Source organism: Cricetulus griseus, unplaced genomic scaffold (genome assembly GCF_003668045.3).
Source record: "Cricetulus griseus strain 17A/GY unplaced genomic scaffold, alternate assembly CriGri-PICRH-1.0 unplaced_scaffold_1, whole genome shotgun sequence".
Classification (NCBI taxonomy): domain Eukaryota; kingdom Metazoa; phylum Chordata; class Mammalia; order Rodentia; family Cricetidae; genus Cricetulus; species Cricetulus griseus.
The window spans coordinates 6,565,758-6,580,890 of NW_023276808.1; the positions used below are offsets into that span (position 1 = coordinate 6,565,758).

General features: G+C 37.0%; 1 protein-coding gene across 1 annotated transcript; it reads left to right on the forward strand.

The window, feature by feature from the left end:
• Window positions 1-3,833: 3,833 nt before the first annotated feature.
• On the forward strand, window positions 3,834-7,295 carry LOC113838951 (zinc finger protein 431-like). The gene is made up of 5 exons (XM_035453548.1): window positions 3,834-3,866; window positions 4,319-4,445; window positions 4,642-4,702; window positions 5,831-5,876; window positions 5,961-7,295. Exons 1-5 carry the CDS (start codon window positions 3,834-3,836, stop codon window positions 7,293-7,295), a joined length of 1,602 nt encoding a protein of 533 aa, XP_035309439.1.
• Window positions 7,296-15,133: the final 7,838 nt, after the last annotated feature.

The following is a 15,133-nucleotide window of genomic DNA, read 5'->3' on the forward strand; positions in this document are numbered from 1 at the left end:
AAATCAAAACACAATTGTCCCACAGGTTTTTCCTCCAGTGTATAACTTGAGTTTCTCTCCTGAGTTTACAAATAGATGGACTTTGGCCTAATCGTAACAACAAAATCAGTACATTACCAGAGTATCTTTTACTTAAATAATTTAATCACAGACACAGTATTTCATTCTTCCCTTCACAGAACTATTTCAGGGACTAATTCATTTCAACTTTCAGAACTGCTATCATCTTAATAAATTTGGTGTCAATTGTGCTTCAACCGTGTTGGAATACTCATGACTTGGTATAGTAGGATTGATGGAACCTGTTAGTGATTTATTGTTCTAGTGGTTGCTGTTTGTGTTTGTATACTGGTGTCCGGTTTTCTTGTTTTGAGGTGATTGCAGGTCTAGGTTCTAATTTCTCAGTTTTTCTTTGTTGAAAGAGTGCTTTTTTCCTAGGCTTCTCTTTGCTCTTTGATCTTCTGATCTGAGGGCCTATGGTTCAACAGGGCTTCTCACCACATTTTGGGTGCTGGAAATCTTTCTGTAGGTGTGGTCTTTGTTCAAGCATGGTATATCTGCCAAGGTTTGAAATCGAAAGAAGGGAAGAGAGAAGAGAAACTGGTGATAGTGTTGAGAAGATTGGGAGATTTTTGTGGTCAGGTTGACCATATGGACTTCTGGCAGATGCTGTATCCTTTGAGCACAGGGATCCTTCTAAAGTTGGAGTCTACAACAAGGAAATGAAGAGGGAATTGAATTGTAAATAGGGTTTGTGTTATTGAAAGTATGGAGACCCCCTGGAGAGGAACCAATTTGTATTTTGTTTAGCTGTCATGAACTCTGGCCCAGAAGTGTGTCTTTGCCTCAGTTTACCTACCTGTTTGTCTGACTTCTGTGACTTGCACATGATCAAGGATATTAATACAATTTTTCGTGTGCCATGGCTTTGTGTGTGGCCGTTAATTTGATGTTGGGGTCCTCTATCTGGGAATAAAGATAATGTGGAAGCTTCATGAGCTGCTGTCCCACCTTATCTGATATTCTGGGTGGAGTGACATGCACATGAGAAAGGCAGGTCTCCCTCTGTTGGGGGCTGGAATTCAGCCATATTCCTCTTATTCTGAATGGTAATATATCCTATACTTGTGTATGTTGGAAATCCTTAATTACTTTCTTGATGATACCATATGTGACAGTCAAGATAGTCTTGAGTATCAGAAGATAATTTGGAAATTTGTGTTTTGTGGGCTGTTATATGTTATGAAAATCAATGAACTTGGAATAAATTCATACCTTCCCCTACCTCCACTCCTTCCAGCCCTCTCCCCAATATCCATTCCCCCAAATCAACTGATACTCTGTTTCCCTTCAGAGAAGAGAAGGCCTCCCATGGATATCCACCAAACACATCATGACAAGGATCAATAAGACTAGGCACAAACCCTCATACAAGGCTGGCCAAGGTAACTCAATAGAAGAGAAAGTGTCCGAAGAGCAGGCAAAAGTGTCACAGACATCACAGGAGCTACTGGTAGGAATCCCACATACAAAGCAAGATAAGCAATCAGAGCATGTTTACAGAGTTTCTGACACTCGAACGTTGCAGGCTCCATGATTGACCCTTCACTTTCTCTGAGCCCCTATGAGCCTAAGTTTATTCTGTGTGACATGTTCTCCTGTTTTATGGCACTATGGAAATGTCCAGAGATATACAAAGATGACCCCAAATAAGATTCTAAACAATAGTGAAGAAGCTATCCTAAATGCCCTTCTCATATAACAAGATTGATGACTACCTTATATGTTGTCCTCAAGCCTTCATCCAGCTGCTTATGGAAATAGAAGCAGACACCCACAGCTAAGCACTGAATCAAATGCCTGGAATCCATTTGTAGAGAGTGAGGTGTGATTAGCAATGTATACATGACCAGAGTTGGGAAACCCACATAAATAGGTTACCTGAAGAAGGAGGAGCTCATTGACTTCAGACTGATTGTTCACAACCAGCATAGGAAAGAACTAGGCCCTCTGAAATTGGGAGTCAGTTAGGAGAGGTGGGCAGTCTAAGGGACTCTAGTCATGGAATAGTATTTATCTCTAGTGTACAAATGGACACTGGGAGCCAATTCCCCATAGAGTGATACTCTCTCAGCCTAGACACACTAGGGAGATACTATGGCCTGCCCCATATGATGTGACAGACTTTGATGATCCCTGATGGAAGGCCTCACATTATCTATTGAGCAGAAGAGGGAAGGGATGGGGTTCCATGTTGGGTATGGACAAATGGGAGGGGCAAGGTAGTGGGACTGGGATATATAGTAAGAATGTTTGTAATTTAAATTAAAAAAAATAGAAAACATAAAAGATCATACTCATCAGAATGTAGAACTCTTAAGTTTACCACGACCAGAGGTCTGAAAGAGTAATTTACCTTCAACTTCTTTCTCACCTCGCATGATCACCTATCTAACTATCGGCTCTATCCCATCCCTTCCACACAATGTCAGCTGTGCTCACGTCTAGATCTTCAATGTTAAAAAACAATGAAGATAATGACTAAATATCATATATTAAAATTGAAAACACATATAAAGATTATACACAGGAGACTCTGACCTCATCCTTAAAGGGAAAATAGAGCTGAGAAATTAATTTGAGGTAAATTAGATATAAAGGGTGTTTTAGTTACACTTATAAGTTATTCAAATCTTTGATATGCATTTTATATTAAGTTATGAAATGTGTATTGCTATTAAGTATGAGCTGCACACTGGAGATTATCTTCAGAAACGTTAAATGTAGGCATGGATAGGGGTAAGTCTCAAAACTCAAGTGTCTATGACTTAGATACTTGTAAATAGAGCACAACTACAAATAAATCAAAACAACTAGTTGAAATAATTTGGAAAATTTATCAGTATTTTTAACTAAAACAGGGATCAAGTGAAAGGGTTTTGACTTAACAATAGAAAGTAAGAATAAATTGATGGACAATTTTCCTAGAGCATTAGTTGTAAACCTTCATGTTGTTTTGATGCATAACCATAAAATTATTTTCCTTTCTACTTAATTATTGTAATTGTAACCCATGGTTTGAGAACCACTGGTGTGATCTGTGACTTTTAATCTGTTCAATTTAACCCTTTTAGCTAGTTAATATTAAAAAGTGTGTGAAATGGCTGAGTGGATAAAAAGTTAATTGCTCCCATGTCTTCCTACCTTAGTTTGAATCTGTAGGACTATGTTGGTGGGAAGAGCAACTTGACTTCTTAGTGTTGTCATCTGCTGCACACACACACACACACACACACACACACACACACAAAAAAAATATATATATATAAATAGACAGATAAATGTTTAAAAACTAAAATTAAGGTGTGGGGGTTACTTAATTTTTATGTTCAGCAATTGAGTGGGTAATTATAATGTGGTCTAACTTCAGGAAAAGTATATAAAATGTAACATTATTTAAGCTCTCACATAGCTTTATGACAGTTTTTTATACACCCTGTATAAACAATGTAATAAAAATGAGCAGACACATAATATTCAAAATACAGGGTTGTCTTGCAAACTCTGCTGTCTTTGAAGAAGGTAGTGGAATTTTAATTAACATACAACCATGTTAACATAGCAATTAGGAAACATCTTCAAGACAACTTCATTGAAAGACTTCAGATCATATAGAAGAAATCAGAGAGAGCCTTTAAAGTTGAGATTTTACAGTGAGCGATAGAGATACACATATCACAAAATATTTTCTTTGACAAACTATAGAAGCACCCGATGACTGTCATGGGTTGGGCTCCTCCATTAATATTTCCCTGCAGAAGGAGCACAACACCATGACTCCAAAGTTCAACATTCTAGTGTCACAGGTAATACTATAGCCATTATTGTTAAAGTCATTATTGTTTGAAAAACAGAAAACTTAGAAGTCATTATTTGTTGCAATTCAGCCTGGAATACATACTTTTCTCAGAGATAACCATCAGTTATCTTTATGGATTAAATAGCTAAAATAAAATTAGCAATTCATTTTAGCACTCCATATATGTACACTTTGTTCCTGGTATCACAGCCCATTCTTTCTCCTGCCTCACTATTGGATAATCACCTCTTTATCAGAACATCAGGTGTTGTAGACAGCTTCACAGAGTTAAACTAATACAGCATACAGCATAAACAAAAGTAACATATATTTATTTATTTAAACAAATGTTCTATAACATAAAACTAACACATCTTAAAATAATGTTCTACAGAAATACACATTTGTAGTATTGTCAGTATTTTGTTTTCAGTTGCACTTATGTATGTGATCTTTTAGAATGCCATGAAGTATGATGATCTGCATATCTACTTCACTTGGGAAGAGTGGACTTTGCTGGATACTTCTCAGAAGAATCTCTACAAAGATGTGATGCTAGAGACCTACAAGAACCTCAGTGATATAGGTAAGAGGGTATTTTCCTTCACATGTTAAAATTATAGGACAACTCTTCCTTGGTTATTGGTGCTGTTCTGTAATTTGATTGAGAAAGAAAAAGAATGTGGTAAATAAATCTAAGTTCTAAAGTTCACTGAAGAGAGTAATATAATTCTTTGCACATTTTCCAATAATATAATACCCACTTTCTTGCACTGTTTTAGGATACATTTGGGGAGACCATACTATTGAAGAACATTGTGCTGGTTCTAAAACACCTGAAAGGTAATTTTCTTTTACGAGCTCATAGAAATGTGTTTCTGAAGAAATTGAAATGTGTTCTGAAGTTTGAAACAGAACCCACAGTGTAAATAGCACAGCTTGAATTGCATTGATGATTATTAAATTCTCACAAGGCCATTTAACTCAATTTCAGGTAGGTGAACTGCATTTGAAAGACATTATTTTAGGAAAGGAGACAAGGAAACAATGCCTTAAGATACACTTGTATCATTGCACCATGATATGCTATAGAAATATATTTCCATTTATTTCATGCTATGTACATTAATAAAGGTATACACAGGTTGATGTGATGAGCATATCTCCAAACCTTGCATTAAGCAAATAATCCCTAGAACAGTTAATTTTCTTCATGTACTTTGTGTTATTTTTCTACATTTAGTGACAGGGGCAATTATTGTTAAGAGTCAAGTGGCAGTTATTGCAGGAAAACCTAATCCCTCTAACACATGTCTATAAGGAACAGCAAGTGAACCTGAACAAAATGAGGAAGGCTTTTTTTGCAATCTTTATATTACTAGGTATATTAAGTATTAGTCAGGATAATAGCCATGTGAGCAAAGGGATATGGAGAACAAGATATACCTCACTTGCAGAATATTTAAAAGTCATATAGCAGTCCCCATATGAGCATAATGGTGAATTTGATTCAAGTTTATAATGAATTTGTTTTCCAGCTTCATTGATAATACACCAAAAAGATCACTCTGCAGAAAGGCCCTCTGACTCTATGAATGTGTAAATACTTCTTGTTGTTCTTGTTCATTATCAAATGTTGCATGTCTCAGAGTGTAGGGGAATTTAAAAATGCAATAAGAGAGATAAAGTTCTGAATTTTTCCAGTTCTCTTCAATATGTGAAAAATCTCCTGTAGGAAAAGTTGTGTAAATGAGAACCATATAATAAAGATTGTACCTTCACAGGTACCTTCACAGATGCCATACACCCTTAAAGAAGGGAAAACATGAGTGGAAATACAGAGATAAGACTATAAAATTTTAATCTTCTTTACAATTGAAAACAAATTTTAATATGGATTTATACAGCTATCAAGATTCAGGATTATATTAAATATGTGAAAGCATTTACATATGATCATTTTCCTTGCAGGCATGAGAGAAGCAAAACAAGAGAGAAGCCTTCTATATCCATACAATTGGGTAAAGCCTTTTTTCAGCACACTCATCTTCAAATGCCTGAAAGGATATGTACTGGAAAGAAATCTTATGAATGTAATCATTGTGGTAAAGCCTTTACTTGTTACAGTAATTTTCAAACACATAAAAGGAAACATACTGTAGAAAAACCCTATGAATGTAATCAGTTTAGTAAAGCCTTTACTCATTACAGTCATCTTCAAATGCATACCAGGACACATACTGGAGAGAAACCCTTTGAATGTAATCAGTGTGGTAAAGCCTTTACTTATCACAGTGATCTTCAAAGACATAAAAGGACACATACTGGAGAGAAACACTATGAATGTAATCAGTGTGGTAAAGCCTCTACTGATCACAGTGATCTTCAAAGACATAAAAGAACACGCACTGGAGAGAAACCCTATGAATGCAATCAGTGCGGTAAAGCCTTTGCTCGTAATAGTAATCTTCAAAGGCATAAAAGGATACATACTGGAGAGAAACCCTATGAATGTAATCAGTGTGGTAAAGCCTTTACTCATTACAGTCATCTTCAAATGCATACCAGGACACATACTGGAGAGAAACCCTATGAATGTAATCAGTGTGGTAAAGCCTTTGCACATAATAGTAATCTTCAAAGGCATAAAAGGACACATACTGGAGAGAAACCCTATGAATGTAATCAGTGTGGTAAAGCCTTTACTGATCACAGTGATCTTCAAAGACATAAAAGAACACACACTGGAGAGAAACCCTATGAATGCAATCAGTGCGGTAAAGCCTTTGCTCGTAATAGTAATCTTCAAAGGCATAAAAGGATACATACTGGAGAGAAACCCTATGAATGTAATCAGTGTGGTAAAGCCTTTACTCATTACAGTCATCTTCAAATGCATACCAGGACACATACTGGAGAGAAACCCTATGAATGCAATCAGTGTGGTAAAGTCTTTACTAATCACCGTGCACTACATGTACATAAAAGATCACATACTGGGGAGAAACTCTATGAATGCAATCAGTGTGGTAAAGCCTTTGCTCAGCCCAGTTATCTGAAAATTCATAAAATAACACATACTGGGGAGAAACCCTATGAATGCAATCACTGTGGTAAAGGCTTTGCTGATCCCAGTGCCCTTCGTGTGCATAAAAGCACGCATACTGGGGAGAAACCCTATGAATGCAATCACTGTGGTAAAGCCTTTGCTCGGAAAAGTCATCTTCAAAGACATAAAAGAACACATACAGGAAAGAAACCCTATGAATGTAATCAGTGTGGTAAAGGCTTTTCTAATCCCAGTGTCCTTCATGTGCATAAAGGAAAACATACTGGAAAAAACACATATGAATGTACTCATTGTGGTAAAGCATTCATGTGTCACAGTCATCTTCAAGGCCATAAAAGAGCACATGCTGGAGACAAACCATTTTAATGTAGTCAGTATGGTAAAGCCTTTGGGTGTATCAGGAAATTTGAAAACATTACAAAAATCATTCAGAAGTGAAACTACGAATGCAGTAAGTTTGGTTTAATTTTATATAGAAGAGTAAAACTTTGTGGACAATCAATCCGTCAAAGCCTTTATAAGTTACGGTCATTTTCCAGTACCTGATAATGATAATGAGGGCTTCTCATTATCAAATATTTGGTGGGATCTTTAGCCATCACAATTCCAATCATTATACAATAGTAATTATTTTGTAGAATAAAAAAGACAGTGTCAACAGTCTGTGCGAGCATTATCATGTCCATTTTTATATTGTTGGTCTAGCAGTCTCATGGAAAAAATGAATTTATAAACTCATGAAGCCTTATGTGTAGTGTAAAAGGCCAGCAAATAAACATACCCTGCCCCAGGAAACAGATCCGGTGAAAAACCAGAATTTGTCCTTGAAACTGGAGCTTAAGAAACAAAGCCTGAATTAAGAGCAAAATGGTTAAAAAGGGGCAGTGAAAGAAACACACTTTGGCCCTGACAGCAAAGGCAAAGAACCAACTATATCACTGAGCAGCTGGGGAAAAATCCAACCAATACCTGAGCCCAAAACCAACCAATCCCCATGCAGGAATCCAGTCAATCTCAAATGTATTTCAGTCTAAGTGATTGAAATTTTACTAAGTAACATGCTGAAAAAAATCTTCCTGAAAATAACCTCTGCCCCTAAGAAGACATATATAAATCCTACTAGTTCAGGTGTCAGCTGGAATTTTCCACATTTGTAGTGGCTGCCATTTTCCAGGATTGCTCCCTCCCAAATATTTCTGTTCAATGAGATTCACTGAAGAACTTCTTTTGCAAAAGTGGATATAAAACTCCCCTGTGAAGTGAAGCAAAGAAGCAACATACACCTCTGTTGGGAGACTCCATTAGAGGAGCAGAGCAGAAGAAAAATGTTTTCACTGGTGCTGTATCAGACTGCTACATTTCTGGAGCATTTCCACCATAGTTGCGTGAAGCAGAGAAATGACAATTTTGGCAACAGGTAAGAAGAAATGGTTATCCTTGCTTGGAAACTCCCTAGTGGAGAAGAGAAGCAATGGATATGTCTGGTGGTAAACTCTCTAAGCAGAGTGGAGCACATCTGTTTTAATGGCTCTCTCTCTCTCTGAGAGGAGAAGGAGTGCTACATCCTGCATGGAGAACACCCCCACTGTAACACAACTTACTTCATGAATAACCTGACACCCTGACAGTCAGGACACACTTTTTCTCACATGTGTATGATTCAAGGATACCTTCCCTTCACAGAGGCAAATGTATCCTGACATCGGACACTTAGGTTAGATTATTCTTCAGAGACCTAGGTATCCAGGACACATTTCCTGCAAAGATTCAGGAAGAGCAGGGCTTCCCAAAAAGTTATGATATCTTTCCCTTCAGAGCTGCAGGTATCCAGAACATCTTTCCATCACAGCTGTAGTTTATAGACTGACATATGACTGCTGGGATCCGTTTCCCTTCATACTGTTAACAATTGCACACATCCTTAAGCTGCATCTAGAAGCAGAGAGTGAGAACTGATTTTGGAGATCACTGCATTGTGGGTTATATTTTGAAATGTGTGCTCTATGTGTGGCAAAACCAAGTAGTGAAGTTTATTTTGTTGTACTTATATTCCTTCTGTGGCTTTTGTTCATTTTGTACTTTTACTTAGTGTTAGGTATTTTTCTGCTTCAATGTATAGAATGTTACCCCCACCATCTAAGTTGGCCATTGTTTTTTTTGTTTTTGTTTTTAATATCAGGCAGTGTGTGATGATACTTTTTGCATAAAGATTTCTCTGAAAGTGTGGTGGTTTGTCGTTCCTTGTTAGGTTTTCCATATTTTCACAAATGCAATTCAGATTTGATTGTTTATTATTCAGCTTGGCATGGATATCAGTAATGATTGTGAATACATTTGTTATCATGATCCTCATGTCTCTTCCTCCTGAATACAAGTCCAAGTGTAAATGACATATTCCCAATATGTGCTGTTTTCTCAACATAATTCAGCAATGCTAATGGTAAAATGCTCAATAGAAAATAATATAAGAAACAATAAATACATCAAGTGTATTTATTCATTCAGAAGAGTGTTTTCTTTTACCTGGTAGAAATGTTGGTTCTGGGAATAAAAAACAGTCTCTGTGAAGGACCATTCAGTGATCTAAGTGCTAAGCCTTCTATTCATCCACCTGAATATGTCATTCATAGCTATAAGGGTGATTGGTTGATCTAACTTCATCTTTATCTCATTTATGATGACTTAGAATACATACATGATTGATTGCATCAGAAAATGACTTAGACTTGATGCTTATTGAATTTTCCAAGCCCAAATGTCCACAAAAGGAAGCAAAAGTAGAAAATAAATTACAGAGAGAGAAGAAGACAATAAAATTCTTTAGAATATGGTTGACTAGCAAAATTCACAAGAATGATTTGTCTCCCAAGTGGTAAATAGACATCAATAGTTGCTCATAAGCTCACATGTCAAATGTACACCTGCTTGAGTTTATACCTCCTGTGAGGAGAGAATAGGAACTTGCAAAAATGAAGTATGATGTGTTTGAATGAACCCATATTCTGCTTCCTTGATGCCTGCAAAATATTCTGTTCCACTCTGAATTGTGGTGACTATAGATGACATTGAGATTGTGAGGAGATTCTGAGACTTGAAGTCATTCTAAAGTTTCAACCATAAGGTATTTACAAAGAGCTCTGGAGATTGGAAGAATTTTTACGGAGGTAGTTTACTGTTTGAAACCCTGACTATCAAAAGGCTGAGAGCTTTATTCGGTTGTAACTGAGGACAGGCGGGCGTAAACTGTACTGTTTCTACTCAGCTGTGGTGGGTCAGCCCCCTACAGTTCTTCCATTCTTAATTTTTGTCAACTCATGTGGCTGTCAGTGACTGTACTCTTCAGACCCCATTGGGACCATAATGTGCCTCAGTCTCCAGCCCAGCAATCCCTTATACTGGCCTGACAGGAATAAGGTTATTCTAAGAGACATTTATATTGCTCCCTTTAACTAATATCTAGTGAAATATTAGAAACCATGAGATTGTGAATTCCCTGGATGAGAATCTCTCTACTGAAGCAATGTTTGTGCCTTATCTGATCTTCTTGCAGTAGTTTAAGAAGCTAAGATGGTGGAGGATTTTAGAGATGGGCAAACTTTTAATATATGACTTAGTTAAATTACTTAGCTGTGCATATCTTTGCTTTCTATTCAAACCTGTTAGTAACCAAATAAGGATTAATTAACTTATGTCTTTATCACTGTTCCAAATAGTATCAGGCAGGAATCATCTATTTTTCTATCTAAAACTGCATGTTCAATTTTGATACCATAACACACAACCAACAGAAATGGACACAGTAGGCTTTACTCAAATATTTGAGACTACTTTATTCACACCTAGTTAAAATAATTAACAAGGGATGAAATTGGGAAGGAATGGGAAAAGTGACACAATATGCTTAAAATGTATAAAAATAAATTTTACATAAAAATGTGGCTGGAGAGAGAGCTTAGCAATTAAGAACACGGGTATTGTTGTATCACACACAAGTTATATTGCTAGAAACCATGGTTTCTAATCATCTCTGGTAAGTTCAGTTACAAGGTTTCAGATTCTCTTTTCTGTACTCTGAAGGCACTGCACATGTCCAAATATGGGTAAAAACACATGTACATGACATGAAGCTTAAAAATGAAATTCAGTACAGTAATATCATAGTCTTGAGACAGAGAGTGCCATGACAAGTTAAAATGAATTCTTTCTGGTCTTTCCTGGAGCAGATGTAGCCTTCCTCTGAGTGAGCATTCTCAGAAAAAAAGAAAGCCTTATTCTGATGAAAGAACAGCTCAGAGTAACCATTCATTTAAGAACATCAATCAGAGTGTTCATAGGTGTGTTTCCAATTTTTTTTTATATTTGTGTTTTATGTTTGAGGATTGTAGTACTGTCATCTCTTAAATGTATCTTTTACAGAATACCTTATTCTCCAACTCTTAATTCATACATTATGATGTATCTATATTGAGATCATAATATATAACCAAAAAAATGCTCTTTAAATCTCAATCAGCCTAAATGGTTAGCCTTGCATTTTCTTATACCTATTTCAATTTCCCAAACCATAACCTTCATCCAAAGCAAAAGGAGACTTAAGGATGACAGTTGTTATTATTCAGCCACCTGTACTGGCCTGTCCTTGGGATTCTGTCAGGATATGCCCTCAGTTGCAGCCACTAAGAGGGCCAACTGTGTATGTACACTCACTGTGTGCCTTTTTAAAAGCACCCTGCACCAATCTCACCCTCCCCCTCTTTCCTTCTCTCCCTCTCTGTGTCTGTCCCTCTCTCTGTCAGTATGTATGTCAGTCTCTGCCGCTCTTTCCTTTCTCCTACTGTTCCTGTCCCTGAAGGCTGATCTCTCCCTCCCTTTCCCTCTTTTATGATCCCTTTCCCTAATAAATAAATCCCTCTGCTTGAATTGAATCCTGTGGCATTTTACCTTTCTTTCGAGCACTGCTTTCCTTAACTTCCAATAGTTTATGTGGAATGCAAATTCTTTGCCAATCTGGATCATCTTTTAACATTCACCACCAAAAGATACATGCTGTTAATAAAACCATTTGTGTTTATTAAACATTTAATGGTGTAGAATAATTGATCCATGAAAAGCCATATTAATTCTAGAAGAGCAGTACCTGCAGCCTTGTATAAAATGTTTCTCAGACAAACTTTCTTATGTTGGATCAGGTTGCCTTCAACCAACTTCATTTCCCTTCTCCCAGGACAATGGCCTTATCCTTATGATTAAGCCAAAAACATATTTGATTAAAAATTCAACCACCAGTGAGTTTTCAAATTACAAATTTGAGTCATGTAGTCAACTGTCCATTTCAATAACAGGAAAAGGATTTGGGTGTGGAGCATAGCTTCTACTTTCAGACCAGAATAAGAGGAATAGTTTATTATACATTGTATTGGGAAACAGGGCAGACAAACAACTCCTTGGGTGACCATTATGAAATAGAATTAGATTGTCACAGAATAACAAATTTTGTAATTTCCCAGCAGGTATTGATTCACATAATGTGAGTGAATGTGGGTCAGATTTTGGTATACAATTTTGAAAGGTTAGCTTCAGCCAGTGAAAATTGAATTTCCAACAAGGTAGCTCTCCTATGTAGATATATTCAGTATGGCTTTTCATGGTTATATCCATCAGCCTTAGCTGTGTGTGTTGCGTCACAGATTGCACATAGTGGCATGGTGAAATAATATATTATTCATGCCATTTCCTCTACCAGGGTATTGTTTTCTCCTTTTTTGTGGGGAGGCATTTGAGACAGGGTTACTCTCTAGCTTTGCAGGCTGTCCTGGAACTCACCCTGTGAGCCAGGTTGGCCTCAAACTCACAGACATCCACCTGCCTCACACTCCTCAGTGCTAAAATTAAAGTTGTGCACCAGGAACGCCTCTGTGCTTTCTCCTTCTTAAAGAATATGCATAGACTTGTGGTTTTTAAATTATATTTATCTCTTTTTTTGGTTTTTCGAGACAGGGTTTCTCTGTGTGGCTTTGGAGCCTATCCTGGCACTCTTTCTGGAGACCAGACTGGCCTCGAACTCACAGAGATCTGCCTGCCTCTGCCTCCCGAGTGCTGAGATTATGTTTATCTTTTTAAAAACAATTATTTCTTTCTTCCTGGTCATTAGGAATATACTTCCTGGTGTCCAGGAATGGAAGAGATTGTACTAATATACAAAATTCCCAGACTAGAGCCCTGTCAACCCCTAGGTTATAAGGTCAGAGCTGTGATGACCTGTATTGCCTGATCCCTATCATTTGCTCATCTAGTAGGGTATCGTGCTCCTCTAATGTATCTATAATGATCTATTATGTGGCTCACCATAAGCCTTGCCATGGTGAGGTTGGTCAACTGTCAGATCTGCTGGGAGTTGAGTGGATCATAAGACAGTCTGGGTCTGTGGGTCCATGTGTTCACCTGGGCAGTGACCCTTCTCCTGTAATCCTCTCTTGAGTGCGAAAGCACTAGGATCAGGGATGTTTTGCAGGTCTGGATATGGGAGTTGTGGTATTTATAATATCACTGTCTTGTGTGAACATACAGATATAGCTTTTGTTGTACAATACCAAGACAGATTAGAAAACTAAAGGCCTGGTTTGCAGAAATTCTCAGTTTCATTTCACTTTCAGTTTTGTTTGATGAGTTCTACAGATAGTGTAGAAGTAGGTAGAAAGTAGAAAATGAGGGTCATCCTTCAGAATACATGATTAGAATGCTTTTAAATTTCCTCTCTCACCAGCCAAATTGACTTATTTCAGAGAAGTTTTTTGGTTAACAAATAGAATTTCTGAGCTGCAGAAGTTCCTTGGCTGTTTATGGTGTTGGGCAGCTGCATATGCAGATTCCATATTTTGTGCCATAATCAAATAATAATAACAATCTCCCTCCCCCCATTCTTGACAAATACTATACACATTCTTCATTGTATATTTGTGCTAAGTACAGAAGTAACATTGTATGTACTGTATTTTTTTTAAATCCTATTGAGAATTCTCAGTTTTTCCACAGGGCACATACAGCTTTTCTATTATAATTTGTTGGGAATTTTGTAACTGGAATTTCCTCGTGTGGAATTTAGTCTGTAAATATACCCAAAATCATTTTGTTGTTGTTGTTGAAAATAGATCCTTTATTACTGTTGTTTGCAAAAGTATAAAAGGGCAAAAGACACTACTCTATGTAATTATTGCTGAGCAAAGTAAGTCAATGCATGTAACTGAAACAGATTTGAAACAATGTACAAATATATAGAAAGATGACAGCAGTATTATTTAGAAACTCAGCACACATTGTTAAGTTCACATAAAAAATATCCTGTTAAACATATAATTTGATTGAGAAACAGAGTGAGAGTAAAACTTGCTCCAGGATTTAACAATGAATCTGAATGTAACATGGGATTTTGGAGTCGCATACAAAATAAACTCTGATAGCAGTAGGTTGGGATTTCCCAAAGATATGAACTCTAGTTAAAGCCATGTTACTTGGAATAGTTGATATATACTTGTACATATTTAATGTATGGATGCTGATTAGTTTTTACGTATTACCTACATCCAATCAATCCCATTAGTACAAAGAAACAGGCAATTTTTTTGTCTTTTCCTGAATTTTTCCATGGGATTTCTTCATAACATCTTTAAGGGCCTTTGTAATCTTAACAAAGTAAATGTTAATGTCATTTTTTGTGCTCCAGTTGTGTTGAATTTTTCAGGTCTTGCTGTTGTGGAATAGCTAGGCTCTAATGATTTCTTATTCCATTTTTTATTATTAATTGTGTTCACATCCTGGACATTTGCCATGTTGATTTGGGGTGATATTAGTTCTAGGTGCTGATTCCTGCACTTTTCTTTGCGAGATGGATGATTTTTCCTTGGTTTCTCATTCCTCTCAGTTCTTCTGACATAAGTGCACCAGAGTTCTGGTTCATTAAGGTGTCCCCTCAAGGCTTTTTTGGCAACAAGGAACCTTAGATTTGGCAAGGCATTTGCTAAAGCCAAAATCCTCATCAAAAGTTTTAGACCAGGATATGGAGACTAGAGGAGAGAGTGCAGACTGGGATCCCTATATATGGCCTGTCCTCTTGTTTCCCTAATACCAGCATTGCCTTCAGTGCAGCTGCCATTGCTAGGAATTGTAGATTGTCCCTGTGCTCCAGTAAGGCTGAATACTTCCAAAGA

Excerpts from the sequence above, each read along its gene's own strand:
- LOC113838951 (XM_035453548.1), top strand. The coding sequence starts at position 3,834 with ATGACTCCAAAGTTCAACATTCTAGTGTCACAG. Across the intron at positions 3,867-4,318 it reads TCAACATTCTAGTGTCACAG|AATGCCATGAAGTATGATGA; the intron begins GTAATACTATAG and ends GTGATCTTTTAG. Across the intron at positions 4,703-5,830 it reads GGTTCTAAAACACCTGAAAG|GCATGAGAGAAGCAAAACAA; the intron begins GTAATTTTCTTT and ends TTTTCCTTGCAG.